The sequence below is a fragment of the Vanessa tameamea genome, chromosome 3 (genome assembly GCF_037043105.1).
Source record: "Vanessa tameamea isolate UH-Manoa-2023 chromosome 3, ilVanTame1 primary haplotype, whole genome shotgun sequence".
In the NCBI taxonomy this organism is placed as follows: Eukaryota; Metazoa; Arthropoda; class Insecta; order Lepidoptera; family Nymphalidae; genus Vanessa; species Vanessa tameamea.
The window spans coordinates 8,827,154-8,839,402 of record NC_087311.1 but is presented as its reverse complement, the minus strand read 5'-3'; the positions used below and the strand labels follow the sequence as shown (position 1 = coordinate 8,839,402).

The window sequence follows — 12,249 nt, the reverse complement described above, 5'->3', positions numbered from 1 at the left end:
AAATTTGCAGAATGGCCTTTTTATAGTAGGTATTGTTTTGTAAACAAGAACAAAGTAAAATATTTAACTTAAATGGCAAAGCTATTCATACAGTATATTGCTATTGTAAATTTAGAAGGTGTTTTAAGTATTGTGAATAATTTCGTAATCATCATCATTCGTTGAATATTTAGTTTTGGTCCGTGTTATTCAGTCAACCGACTACCGGACACTTGCCTGATGAAAATCTACTTGGGATTTCTTTGTGTTTGCCTGTGGTCTGGTAGTGGTCCTGCCACAATAAAGTTGTTGAGGGGCTAAATACTGATCTTATTGCGGGTAACCCTTAGTCAGCTTTTATATAACAAATTAGAATGGGGTGGCTTTTCCAGTCTACCCGATATATTATGTCATTTAAATATGTATAATATAATTTTAGAATTAATTACTTTGCAAATGAGTTCTAAGAGTAATTTACAATAAAAAATATACAGGCAATGTCTAATAAAAATAAAAAGTTATGGTGACAAATATAACTCCTTTTTATCGAGAGGTAATATTTTTTTTTTATCAACCCATCGGCATCACTTTTTCTATGTGTCGATCTCTATATGAACTGTATATTGCCTGTATTGTAATACAATATGGATTGACGATTTTAGAAAACGTCTTAAGAATTAAAAATAAAATAATTGCCATATCGTCTCATTATCCTTGAATGGAAAAGGTATTTACAAATATATTCAGTACTAGCTGTGCCCGCGAATTCGTGCGTATTTGAATTTAACAAAAAATGTATTGTTGTAGCCTAAGTTACTCCTTATTACGTCAGCTATATGTGCCAATGAAAGTCCCGTCAAAATCGGTCCAGTCGTTCCAGAGATTAGTCGGAACAAACAGACAGAAAGACAAAAAATTGTAAAAAATGTTATTTTGAAATATGTACCGTGTATACATACATTTAATAAAAAATCCGACAGAATCCGATCAGGCACTCCAATTTTATTATACGTATAAATTACATTTGAAAATATACGTCAGACTATTCACGGGTGTACGTCAGACTATTCACTTGTTGAGTATATGGACAATGAATGAAATAACACTATAATTTACTTTGTTCCTACATTACCTTTGTTATAAAATCGATAATTTCTTCGTCATAAATATTATGTTGATAAGAAATTCAATGGATATTTACCATTGATCTTATCTTCACTAATATAACATAAATGGGGATGATTTTAGTAGAGGGTAAACGAAGCTACCGCCGGGGCCATCACAAGAGAGCAGCGTAACAATTAAGATAAAAAAAAACGCATAATGCAGAGTTCACTATTTTAATATGATATAATAAAATTTTAGTATAATTATATCTGTATCTGTGTTATAGTTATTTTTGTTCAGAGAATTTAATTTCTCCCGCATATTTGTTGAATAATCTGACTAAAAAGAAATTTGTTCAAATTATTAGGAGAATAATAAGGGCCTCCAGATGTCTATAACCGGCCTTAACCATAAACTATAAATCAGAAACGAGTTTGAAGTCTTGAAAAAGATATATTACATAGTCTTATTGTATATAATATGTTTGTAACACCTATTACTTTTTAAAGCGATTAAATTAATTGATCTTAATAAAATTGATTCATAAAAAAGTCCGTTAGATCATTTGGACATCAGACAAAGGTTTTGCTTGCAGTAAATAAAAGGCACGCTGCAACCTTTGTTCTGCAAACAATGTTATAAACTGTCTACAATTTAACCAAAATCAGTCCGATTGTATCATCATGTGTCTGCATAATAAACAGTTTAGCCGAAAATTAATTTCTTGGCCAGTAAGACTTTACAATTATAATAGTTAAAAGAGAAAACATGTCTAAAAGCAATGCCTGAGAAAAACACATTTGGAGACAAACCACGATTGGAGTACAGCACAGGATGGGTCGCCGATGCATTATATCAACATGATCACAGTGCTTTTAGTAGGTAAGAATGCCACCAAAACTTGGGTCCCTCCCCCAGAGGCCTCCACCAGAGTTTAAATGCTAACCGTATAAATTATACCCTTTTTAATATTCGCATGATAACATAAACGCTTATAAACTACCCCAATTGAATTAGCCTATATATATTCTAAAGCTTACTTATCACGTCCGTTGAATATCATAAAACATTTTAAGTTCAGAAAGAGCTATTCACGTTGAATTCTCATTCAGCACGATGAGTTCGTTGTAAGTACATTTAACTTTAAAATATGCATAACAGTTTTCCGATGCGATCCCCTATCGAAATTTAAACATATCGAGTCCTATTAAGATACATTCTGATTCCTTCTGCGCGTTAGTACTTTAAAAGTTAATTCACGTATTAAAATTGATATTCTTTAAGGTATCTTGGTCGAATTTAATTAATTTTCTTAGTCTAATAATTCATATGGATGAATGTATTGTTATTAGTTTAATAGTTATAAATATTCAATTTTATTTATATAATTTTAGTATTAATATTACATAATTACAATTAATTTTAATTTATATATTTACTGTAACTTGTTAAATTTTGAGTATATAAAAAAGCACCTGACTGTTTTAACATAATTGTTATGAGCATGCCGTGTACACATGCTTAGGAGTGTAATTTAGATCAAAATGGTGTAAGTCTGTAACTTTAATGTATGTCCTGATTGTATTGTGTTTGTATACGTACGAATATATAAATAAATAAATGAATAGATATCATGAGATGATGAGTTTATCTAAATGAATTAATATATTTTTGTAGTTAAAAGAAGTATTGAATTAGACTGTGTCTAATTAATCTTTTCAACAAAACAGAGATTACATTACATTAATTTATATTTTATTGCGACACAAAAATAGGAATGAAATAAAAACCGAAAGTATAAGAAACTATGAATTTAAAAAGATATTATGCTTACGGTCTTTTATAAACAAATCGTGGAATTCCTTAAAAATATTTAATAAATAAGCAAAATATAACAATATTCAGAAAGTTATTATAAGATGTTCCACAGGACCGAAGCATGTTAAAGTTTTAGAATAAGTAGAATTAAGTAAGGTTGCAGGCTTAACGCCTCCGCAGTTTGCTCAAATAGCATTATCAAGTTTCCAGACCGTATTGAAGGAATCCTTTACGTACGTACTGCAGTTTAACTTATCTTTTACTCATGTTTTAAAATTAATAGATATCAAAGTCGTTAATACTTTTAGTTCATATAATTATGAAAAGGTGAAAAAAGATGTGAAATTTTAAAAGTAAAAATTCTATTAACTTAAACTAATACGTATTCCAAGAAAAAAATAGTTGAAACGAAAAAAATATTTTCAAAATTTATTCAACTATTTTGACATTCATTAGTAAAATCTAAGCCAATCAAACTATAACGAAAAAAACATATATAAAATATTTCAATGAATACAACATATTTATTGACGCACCACTGCGCACAGTAATATGTTGCTGAGCCTCAACATTAGTCTCTCGTTCACGCTCTTCTGGAATATTCGTCGTTTCTCTCTCTGTGTTCTGACTTGATTTAATTGTAGTGTATTCAGTCGCTTGTGTATCAGAAACGGATGACAATGTTGTCATTTCACTCGTAGCTTCCGAATCTTTTACAGTAATTACGGTTATTTTGACTATTTCAGTCTCACTGGTTTCTTTTTCAGATGTAAGAATTGACGATATGTATACTTCAAAATTAGTCTCATTAACATATCCATCAGCTAGCTTCATTATTGCTTCTGTAGTGGCATACGTTATGTTAGGCGTTGCCACCATTACTGGGTCTTTATTTATAGTATAGCATATTTTAGTGCATTGTTCCTCTAGACATTTTTCTTCGGTTGCACATGATATTAAATCGTCCCAAGAATTTACAAGCTGATAAAGATATGGTTGATTACAATTATCAACGTATGTCTGTATACCAGTCAATTCATTGTCACATATAAGAGGACCACCACTATTATCCTAGAATAATAAATAGAAACATTATTATTAGAATACAAAAAAAAAAACAATGATTGTAAAACCAAAAAATATTTTACCATGCAGAAGTTGGAGTCAATATAAATATCGCTCTTTTCGCTACTGGGTGCAGCGCAGACCATAGTATCTTTATTGAAGTTGCTACCACACTTATCTTGCAAAGACGATATCAGTTCAACTGATATTTTCTTTAGATATCTTGTGTCTGTTGCATTTTCGTTTAGTTTCTAATGGGAATAATATTATTAACAAACAACTTATACAAACTTAATGATCCAAAAAGATATAAGCTACTTACAGCATAAACGAGCATAAAACAGTTTTCATTTGAATTGAGTTTATTGGCTCTTGTCTCAAAAGGTGCTACTATCAGAGTGATGTTGAACGGCAACAGAGTTTTCAATAACGATATGTCGCTATTCCACCACTCAGTACTATTAAAATTAAAAGGTCGAGCTATTCGAATAATCTGGAAAAATCAAAAAGTTAGGTATAATTTTATCAATTTATAAAAAATATATCTGAAAACCTCTTTCTAAGATGTGATATAGTAAGACTGTTCCTCACTTCACGCTCTTGCTCATCTTCATCTTCATTCAAATCCAATTTGTCATCTATACTAATAGCTCCAAGTCTTGCTACGAGAGTTTTTTCCGGGAAGGAGATTAGAGTATTTTCACTTTCAAGAGAAGAAGATATTAGCCAATTTTCACGTATCAGCACAGCACTTCGAATGAATTTGCCTCCAGCAGGATTGACTACAGTTTGATCCGGATAATAAACAAAAGCCTATAAAGCAAGTGTTAAGTTCAAGTTTGTTAGATTCATTAAATTGAATAAACATTGTAAAACGTAAAAGTCCCGTACATGCCTAATAAACTTTCCATCCTCTAAGAGCTTAATCCGCTACACTGTGCTTGCGTAGTTCGGAGAAAGAACAGTTTTGATTTAACATACATGAAATCTTAGTAGTACTTGCCAGGATTTGAACCCACGAGTGCCAGTTATGGTCTACGTTATCTATCGTATCTTATCCGCTGGGCCGTCTCCAGCCTCATCGTCAACACATATACATTGAAAGTCTTAAAACTTACCATGAAAGGAAAGGTACCTCTTTTGATACCATCTTCTTCGGAAACTACATTTTCTAGTAATAATGCTACAAATGTAAAAAAGTAAGATCATTTTCTTAATAAATTAGTCTGTTTTGTATATAAAACAAGAATGTGTTGTCTTACCAGCCGTTGCCACAATCAATATTAAAATCCGCATTTTTTAAGTGAATTCAAAATAAGATAATTAGTTGTATTCCAAGCAATTAGACGTCTAACCACAATTTTTTGACGTTTCGTGTTTTGAAAGAGGAATACGTAAATTGCTTTTTGAATAATATCCTATTTCGCTATTGATATAAATTTAGATAAAACAAAAAGGTTCTATTGTGGTTTTTTGTTTATAAATCATCAATGACGTGTCAGAGTGGCCCTTAATATTATAATATTTGCTCTAAAATATTAATTGATTAAAAACAAATGATTTATTGAAACCATATTGAAATAAATCATAAAAACGATATTGAAAGTCAAGAGATTTCAATGGAGAGTTAATTCAATAATAAACAAAAAAAATCTTAATAGTAATTTCTGAAATAAAATACAATTAACTTATACTTTAATAATTAATGACGTCAACAATGAGCTCTTAGTGGTTAAAATTGTAGAAGTTTATTTTTCTTTTAGTTTAAAAGCAATCAATTCAGTCAGTAATATTGCGAAACTGTTAGTGTGTATCAGGAAACACCGATACGGCTACCATTTTCTTTCAGTAATTTAATATGGTCGCTTATATGGAATTTAATACATATTTTGTATTTTAATAGTTTCCATTTTTAAACTATAACATTTCATAGATTTTAAACAATAGTGTAACTTTATTTTCTTTATAATTTTAATAATAATGCTCACTTAAATTTCTTCAAACTTTCTTCAAGCTTGTAAAAACCGAATTAGCCAAGTCACGTCCCATTATTTTTCGCCGTTATCTCTAACAAAGTTGCGTCGAATCTAGTCGAGGGCATTAATCAGAATCGCATCGGAGCTAAGATGTATTATCCTCAATACGGCGAGAAGAATGAGTTTGCAAATTTAAAACGCGTGTTTTAGAGATAAGGTGGGAATAAAAACGGGAAACATCTAATTATTCATGTAAGGGGTGTTTAAGGACGCGTATTAATACGCTTGAAACGCTGCGCTGCCGACTTTTGAAAAATATGCTAAGAATATAAAAAGTACCGTTTATTTTAAAATACTGCGGACGGCTACATGACTTGGGCGGTTCTGGGTTTCGCGTCTTCTCTCTCATGAAATTGAATAAATACATAAAACATTCGTTCTGTCTGCGATACTTTTATACAGGTTAGCTAAATATAATCGAATTTGCATCGTAATTGTAAAATATGGGATGTTCATTTAAATTTTTTGGCGGGATTTTTCGAACATTTGATTCAGTTAGAGATATAAGAATAATAAAGCTGTGATATTGCCCTCAAATGAGCGGAAGGATCGTATCCGAACCGCTGATGTGGCGACGTCAGAACGACTTGTTCAGACAGTTATTACACGACCAATTTAACGAGATCTCTTCAAATGCTTCGTACGCTGCTAAATTCGTTTGTTTTCTACGTGTTCATTGCAAAGAAGGTGTCTACAAATATTGGCATTGCTGTAACGACCCGAATGAACGAGCTACGTGTTTTGGCGGCTTCCCGCAATTGCTCGCAATTCCTACTAGTAGTTTTACTTATTTTAAAATATTTGTTGTACCCTTATTGACTTAGTTTCAATTTTACCTACAAAAACATTTAACATATATGTATGGGCACTTTGAATAGTTCTTAACTTTTCCTAAAATATAATACATTGTATTCCCTTTTTAATAGTTATATGTGTATCTCCGCTGACCTGTGTCTTATCTTTAATTTGTAGCGATGTTATTGTTTGTATAAATTTCTTTTATTTGTTGATTCCTTAAATAATATAGTTGAAAAGTTATATTTTATGCAAAGCGATACACTTATCACAGAAAAGTTTCTGATAAGTAAATAATATCATCATTTTTTTTTTAACTGGGATCGTAAATGTTCTTTTGTCTGAAGATTCGTTTACGATTGGTACCCAAGCTTGGTACTTAACTGCAATGAAACTTACCGACACTAAAAACGACTTTGTACTGTAAGTGTCGGTTTTAATGATGAATCGATTGCTTTACGATGGTAATCCCCTGGCTGATTTCGGCAACCGTGACAATTCTCAAGAGAGAGAGCCAACTGCCCCGTAGACTTATTATAATGCGCAACTACATTCTAACTCTCATGATTATACAGAATGAAAAATTGAGCTTAGGCACCGAACCAATAGTTTTACATGCTTTCCGAGGCACGGAATGTAAATAGTGTTAAATTCTATATTCTGGACTATTGTGAATATCTCGACGGTAAAATTCAACAGCTTTTTATTTCGCTGATAAATGAAATTGAAAGAATAGATATTTGCTGTACTTCATTTTTTGAAATACCGGGAATAAATTCATCACTAAAAATTATTTTTAAACGTAGAATCGCATAATATTATATATAAATGGTACATTATGTAATGAGTTTAAAAGATTCAAAGTCGAGGTGCGCTATCGCGACTTACTGCAGCAGCGAAGGTGATATGAATATTAAACGCTCCAAGAATTAGAAGATTTATACGACGATTCGGAAGTTAGAACCCCCACTTAAATGAATGTTTAACATTATCTGCAGAGTTTTGAGGGAGTTGAGCCTCTTAACAACTTGCGAAGAAACTTTAATAGACAGCGGCTCTCGGGCGATTAATTCAGAGACGTGGAAAGATGGACGAGAATTCTTAATGTGAAAGGGTGACTGTTTTTGCAATCGTTTTAACGAATAGTAATGTTTAGGGGATATTCGATTAAAATTGTATTTAATTACCTATTATTTATAAACAAAGTTAAATTCAATGGTCCGAAATATTTTTTTTTAAATAATAATATTCGTTGGATCTTTTGGACTGACATATCGGTTACACTGATACATATAAAAAGCAATAAAAAAATTCAACAAAGCTAGGAAGGTACAAAACAATTAAAAGTCTGTAATATAAATTTGATTGGGGCGCATCCCGAGCACATCGACAGTCATTGTTTGTCGGCGTCATTTTCCGATGCCTGTCCCACACTATTGTGCAGGGCTTTATTGAATTTGATTTACGCGCCAATTTTTGTAGGCTTCGGTTTTTATTAACTGACCTCGGCGCCGATGTAAACTTAATTGAATCCGCCAACAAAAGGCATCGAATGAAAAGAGCGTCCAGCAGTGTGCGATGCAGATTATAATAGATTTTTCCGAATTTGCATGGGTTTTAAGTTACCCGATATTGGATTTTTTCACGGTGGTTGAACTATTGTTTTCACAACATTTAATAACTCTCAAATAATCAAAATTTATTTTATCTTTGCTTTATTTGATGAAAGCTTGTAATGTCGATATTAATATCTTTGTATATTTTGTATGCATTCCTCTTGACGCTAATTGACATAATTATTTTATATGTTTGATTAATTATAAAAAAATATAACAGTACAAAATAAGTGTATATATTTTTAATGATAACATAAATAATCCATGTCAACATTTATTTTTTCGAAGAAAATTTTCAATGATAATTAAAAATAATAATGTGTCTTTGAAATAAATGAAGTGCAAAACATTTTGTTATTCTATGTGGCCTCCAATTTATTTGTGTTTTGTTCGTATAAATTTAATTCGAATATTACTTTAACTTGGCCTTTCTACGAATTTTCTTGCAACAAAAGCGAATTATATGCTAAGAGACCGTAATCAGAGTTAATTATCTGAAATTCGGTCGTATTTAACGTCGTTTCAAAACGAGTTTTCACAATAATTGTAGTCGAGGCGAAAGAGATTTGTAAAGGAATCGCAAACACAATTAGGAGCAAGTTGTTGTTTGTTGAAATTGTCTGGCAAAGAGTGTGCATGACGCGTCGCTTCAGCAATATCGATGCGAAGGTGACATTTATGAACATACATATACATCCGTAACATTACGGATGCTTTGGCTAAGTGTTAATTATCTTAAGAGGTTTATTTTTACGCCATTACAATGACGTCAAATAAATTAATTTTCCATATATAATCTGACTGTCAATTTATGATAAACTATTATAGTAGGAAGCTTTATTACTATAATCTCAACAGAGTAGGTTTAAAAAAATATTTCGTTTTAATGCTTATTTACATAGGTCCAATAGCCTAGGCCTTAGCCCAAGAGTGGGAAATTTACAGGCTGTTAATGTAAAATGTATATCGGTCCAATATATATAAATATTTAATAAATTTGGATGGTTTATTTATAAAATTCAGTTACGTCGTTCTTACGCGGCCGCTAAAACGCAATATTATGATTGTGCTATACAAAGACACAAAATCAAATCAGATGGAACAATAGGGTTGCAATTAAACTCGCGAGGGGAGTCTTGATACCGTGCCTGAACTATTTTTTTTGCTCACTTATTTGGAATGGACTCAATTACTCAATTAAAATACATCTTTACAAATATTATAAATGCGAAAATAACTTTGTCTGTCAGTTTGTTTTTTAACCCGGCGATAACTAGTGTTTTTATAATTCTTTTGTTATTCACTTTAATGTTCCGTGCGCTCCATTTGATATTAAAATCTGAGCTTCAAATATTGTAACACTTGAAACATATTAAACAAATGTCTTGTATTTTTTAAAACTCTTCGCTACATTCTTTCCTGTATAGGTAAGAAAGGGTTATGTTTAATATTAAAAAGCCATAATTTTTTTTTATTTTATAATGAATATAATTTTAATGGAATTGCTATTGTATTAACCTCTACATCAAACTGGATCGTTATGTCGAAATGTATAAAAGTTTTCTTTCATTGTCAACTCCAATGCAAATTCTTGCCTGAATACGGTCTGTTTACTTCTTTGCCCCTTTGTTTTAGCCGTAACGAGCAGAAAAAGGACCCATTCAGAGCATCCGAACCTAATTACCCTACCCTCGGTTACAAAGGAGGGTTTCTAATTAACGACATTATGTCAAATAATTTGTTTGAGCCGACGACGTCTTACTTCGTTTCACTCGCGGATTGGATTAAGTTTGCTTTCGGTCGGGTTCGTTTGTTTTATAAAGAAAGGCTGCTTGAGTGGATCAATTCTAAATTTGCTACAATATAAATAATATTATAACGATCATTTTGGCTTCACCGGCGTTCAATGAATGGAATAGATTAGTGGACCCCGAGCATTAAAAATATGTCTTAGTTTGTATGTGAGACAAGTATTTATGTTACTTGCGAGGTCGTCGTCTATTTATAGACAAAGAAGCATAAATTAAACTAATAAATATGTAGTTAATGCGGGCGTCCCGCGAGTTAGCGTAATGTCTAAATTTTTTTTTTACACATTGTATTCGGACGATCTCCATATAAGTTCACACCAGCGAACTTTGTAACTGTATTTATATAAGGCCAGATTGTTATCATCGGTAATCAGATGATTATTGATGCGGATGGACTGGTTACAACAGCCATCTATTATATTTGTTGCGAATCTATGTATAATATAAAAATATGGGTATTTTTTTTTATACACAGACTTTGGTCTTACAACGAAATGAAGTTTAATTTTATTGATGTTATACAATTATGTATGTAGGTGTATGTGTTTATTCATGATTTATTATATGTAGGGCATTCGGTCAGATTTAGGTTACCTTAGGTGACATAGTGTGACGACATAGTACGTGGGCTACGTACAAAATGAGACAGCGTTGCTATTATGCTGTAGTTGTGTTTCGCTTCCGGTTAAAAATATCCGTATTAATGACTATACGACATATGTGAGTATCATTTATTTTAATATTATTAGTATTTAAATGTAAATTATAGTGCAAATAATTTTTAGTGTCCATTTTTTTCTTACAATTGCTATTCAAAGATTTTATGTAAGAGATCGCAGCTTTAGTAATAAGACCGCTTGTTGCACCTAATGTTAATATATGCATAAAACATGTCTTATATATAATATGTTCGAACAAGTTGTCAATCAAATAATCAGGAGATATTATAGTACGCATCATACAAAAACAAGATCACTCTCAATTCCTTCAACCTCAATCCGAAGGGACGATAAGCCAGGCTGGATTGAGAGAGAGAGAGACCATGAGTATTTTCGTTTTTTTTTAAATATATTGATTAACTTCCAAACTATAATATAAAAATATCTCTAAATGATTCAAACCGGGGATTATATCACAGGACTACAAGAACAAAAGAGCAGTGAATAAATAAATAAATAAAAATGTTACTGTACACTCGAAATCAAATGTGTATATTGTACACGAATAACAGAAATTACCAAGAAAAATCGTAGCGATTTTGATATCTTCTAATAACTAGCGGGAAGTAAGCTCCTAGATGGAAATAGCAATTAAATAAATAACTTTATAAAATTAATGTATAATTTTTATTGATATACCAGATATCAATGAAACATAAGGACGCAATACTACATTATTATTTAGTATGTAACAATTATGTAATTATGTAGATGATGGATGATTTGGATCATAGTTAACAAGTAGAACGTTTCTTGTCTCGTCAGCAGTTTAAGAAGCAGCCTTATTCTGGAATCTACAAGCGACGAACTCTCTTCACTTTGACATATTTATTTATTTATCGTATTTTACGTTAACAGTTTTATTTATTTGATGTAAAATATATTTTAAATATTCCTTTTATTTCACAAGTTTATTTTGTCTTACATTTATTTTGATGTACCATCTATATATTTTGTTTAATCGTATACGTTGATTCATCATAATATTCACAAATGTGAGAAGGGGTCTGGAATTGTGACTTCGATTCGAAATATTTTAATTTCAATTTATACAAATTAATTGTTTGAACAAAATCGTACATACATTTCAAGATTAAAAAACAATAAATTATAGTAATATTGTTAACACATAATATTTGCATTGCTTGGAGGCTTAGAATCAGACTTCATACTGTTCTAGTAATCTGTCATTGCTAACAATGCATTTGTTGGCACGATTGGCCACAATTAATTGAATTAATACTAATTACTTGTCAGTTCAATTTGATGATATTAAGTTGATGTGTTATATAACTATATAATT

The 12,249-nt window shown here is 31.1% G+C and overlaps 1 protein-coding gene across 1 annotated transcript; it reads right to left on the bottom strand.

Moving 5' to 3' along the window:
* Positions 1–3,320: 3,320 nt before the first annotated feature.
* Positions 3,321–5,358, bottom strand: LOC113397565 (serine protease sp-Eoc49-like). Its single transcript, XM_064218378.1, has 6 exons — positions 5,232–5,358; positions 5,088–5,152; positions 4,561–4,782; positions 4,292–4,462; positions 4,053–4,220; positions 3,321–3,975 (listed from the first exon to the last, which is right to left on the bottom strand). The coding sequence occupies exons 1-6, from the start codon at positions 5,263–5,265 to the stop codon at positions 3,376–3,378; spliced, it is 1,260 nt and encodes a 419-aa protein (XP_064074448.1). The 5' UTR covers positions 5,266–5,358; the 3' UTR covers positions 3,321–3,375.
* Between the last annotated feature and the right edge of the window lie 6,891 nt (positions 5,359–12,249).

Bases quoted from the DNA above. Each gene is read 5' to 3' on its own strand.
- LOC113397565 (XM_064218378.1), bottom strand. From the start codon at position 5,265: ATGCGGATTTTAATATTGATTGTGGCAACGGCTG. The intron at 5,153-5,231 runs GTAAGACAACAC...TTACATTTGTAG, and splicing joins ATTGATTGTGGCAACGGCTG to CATTATTACTAGAAAATGTA. The intron at 4,221-4,291 runs GTAAGTAGCTTA...TATTCCCATTAG, and splicing joins GTTTTATGCTCGTTTATGCT to AAACTAAACGAAAATGCAAC.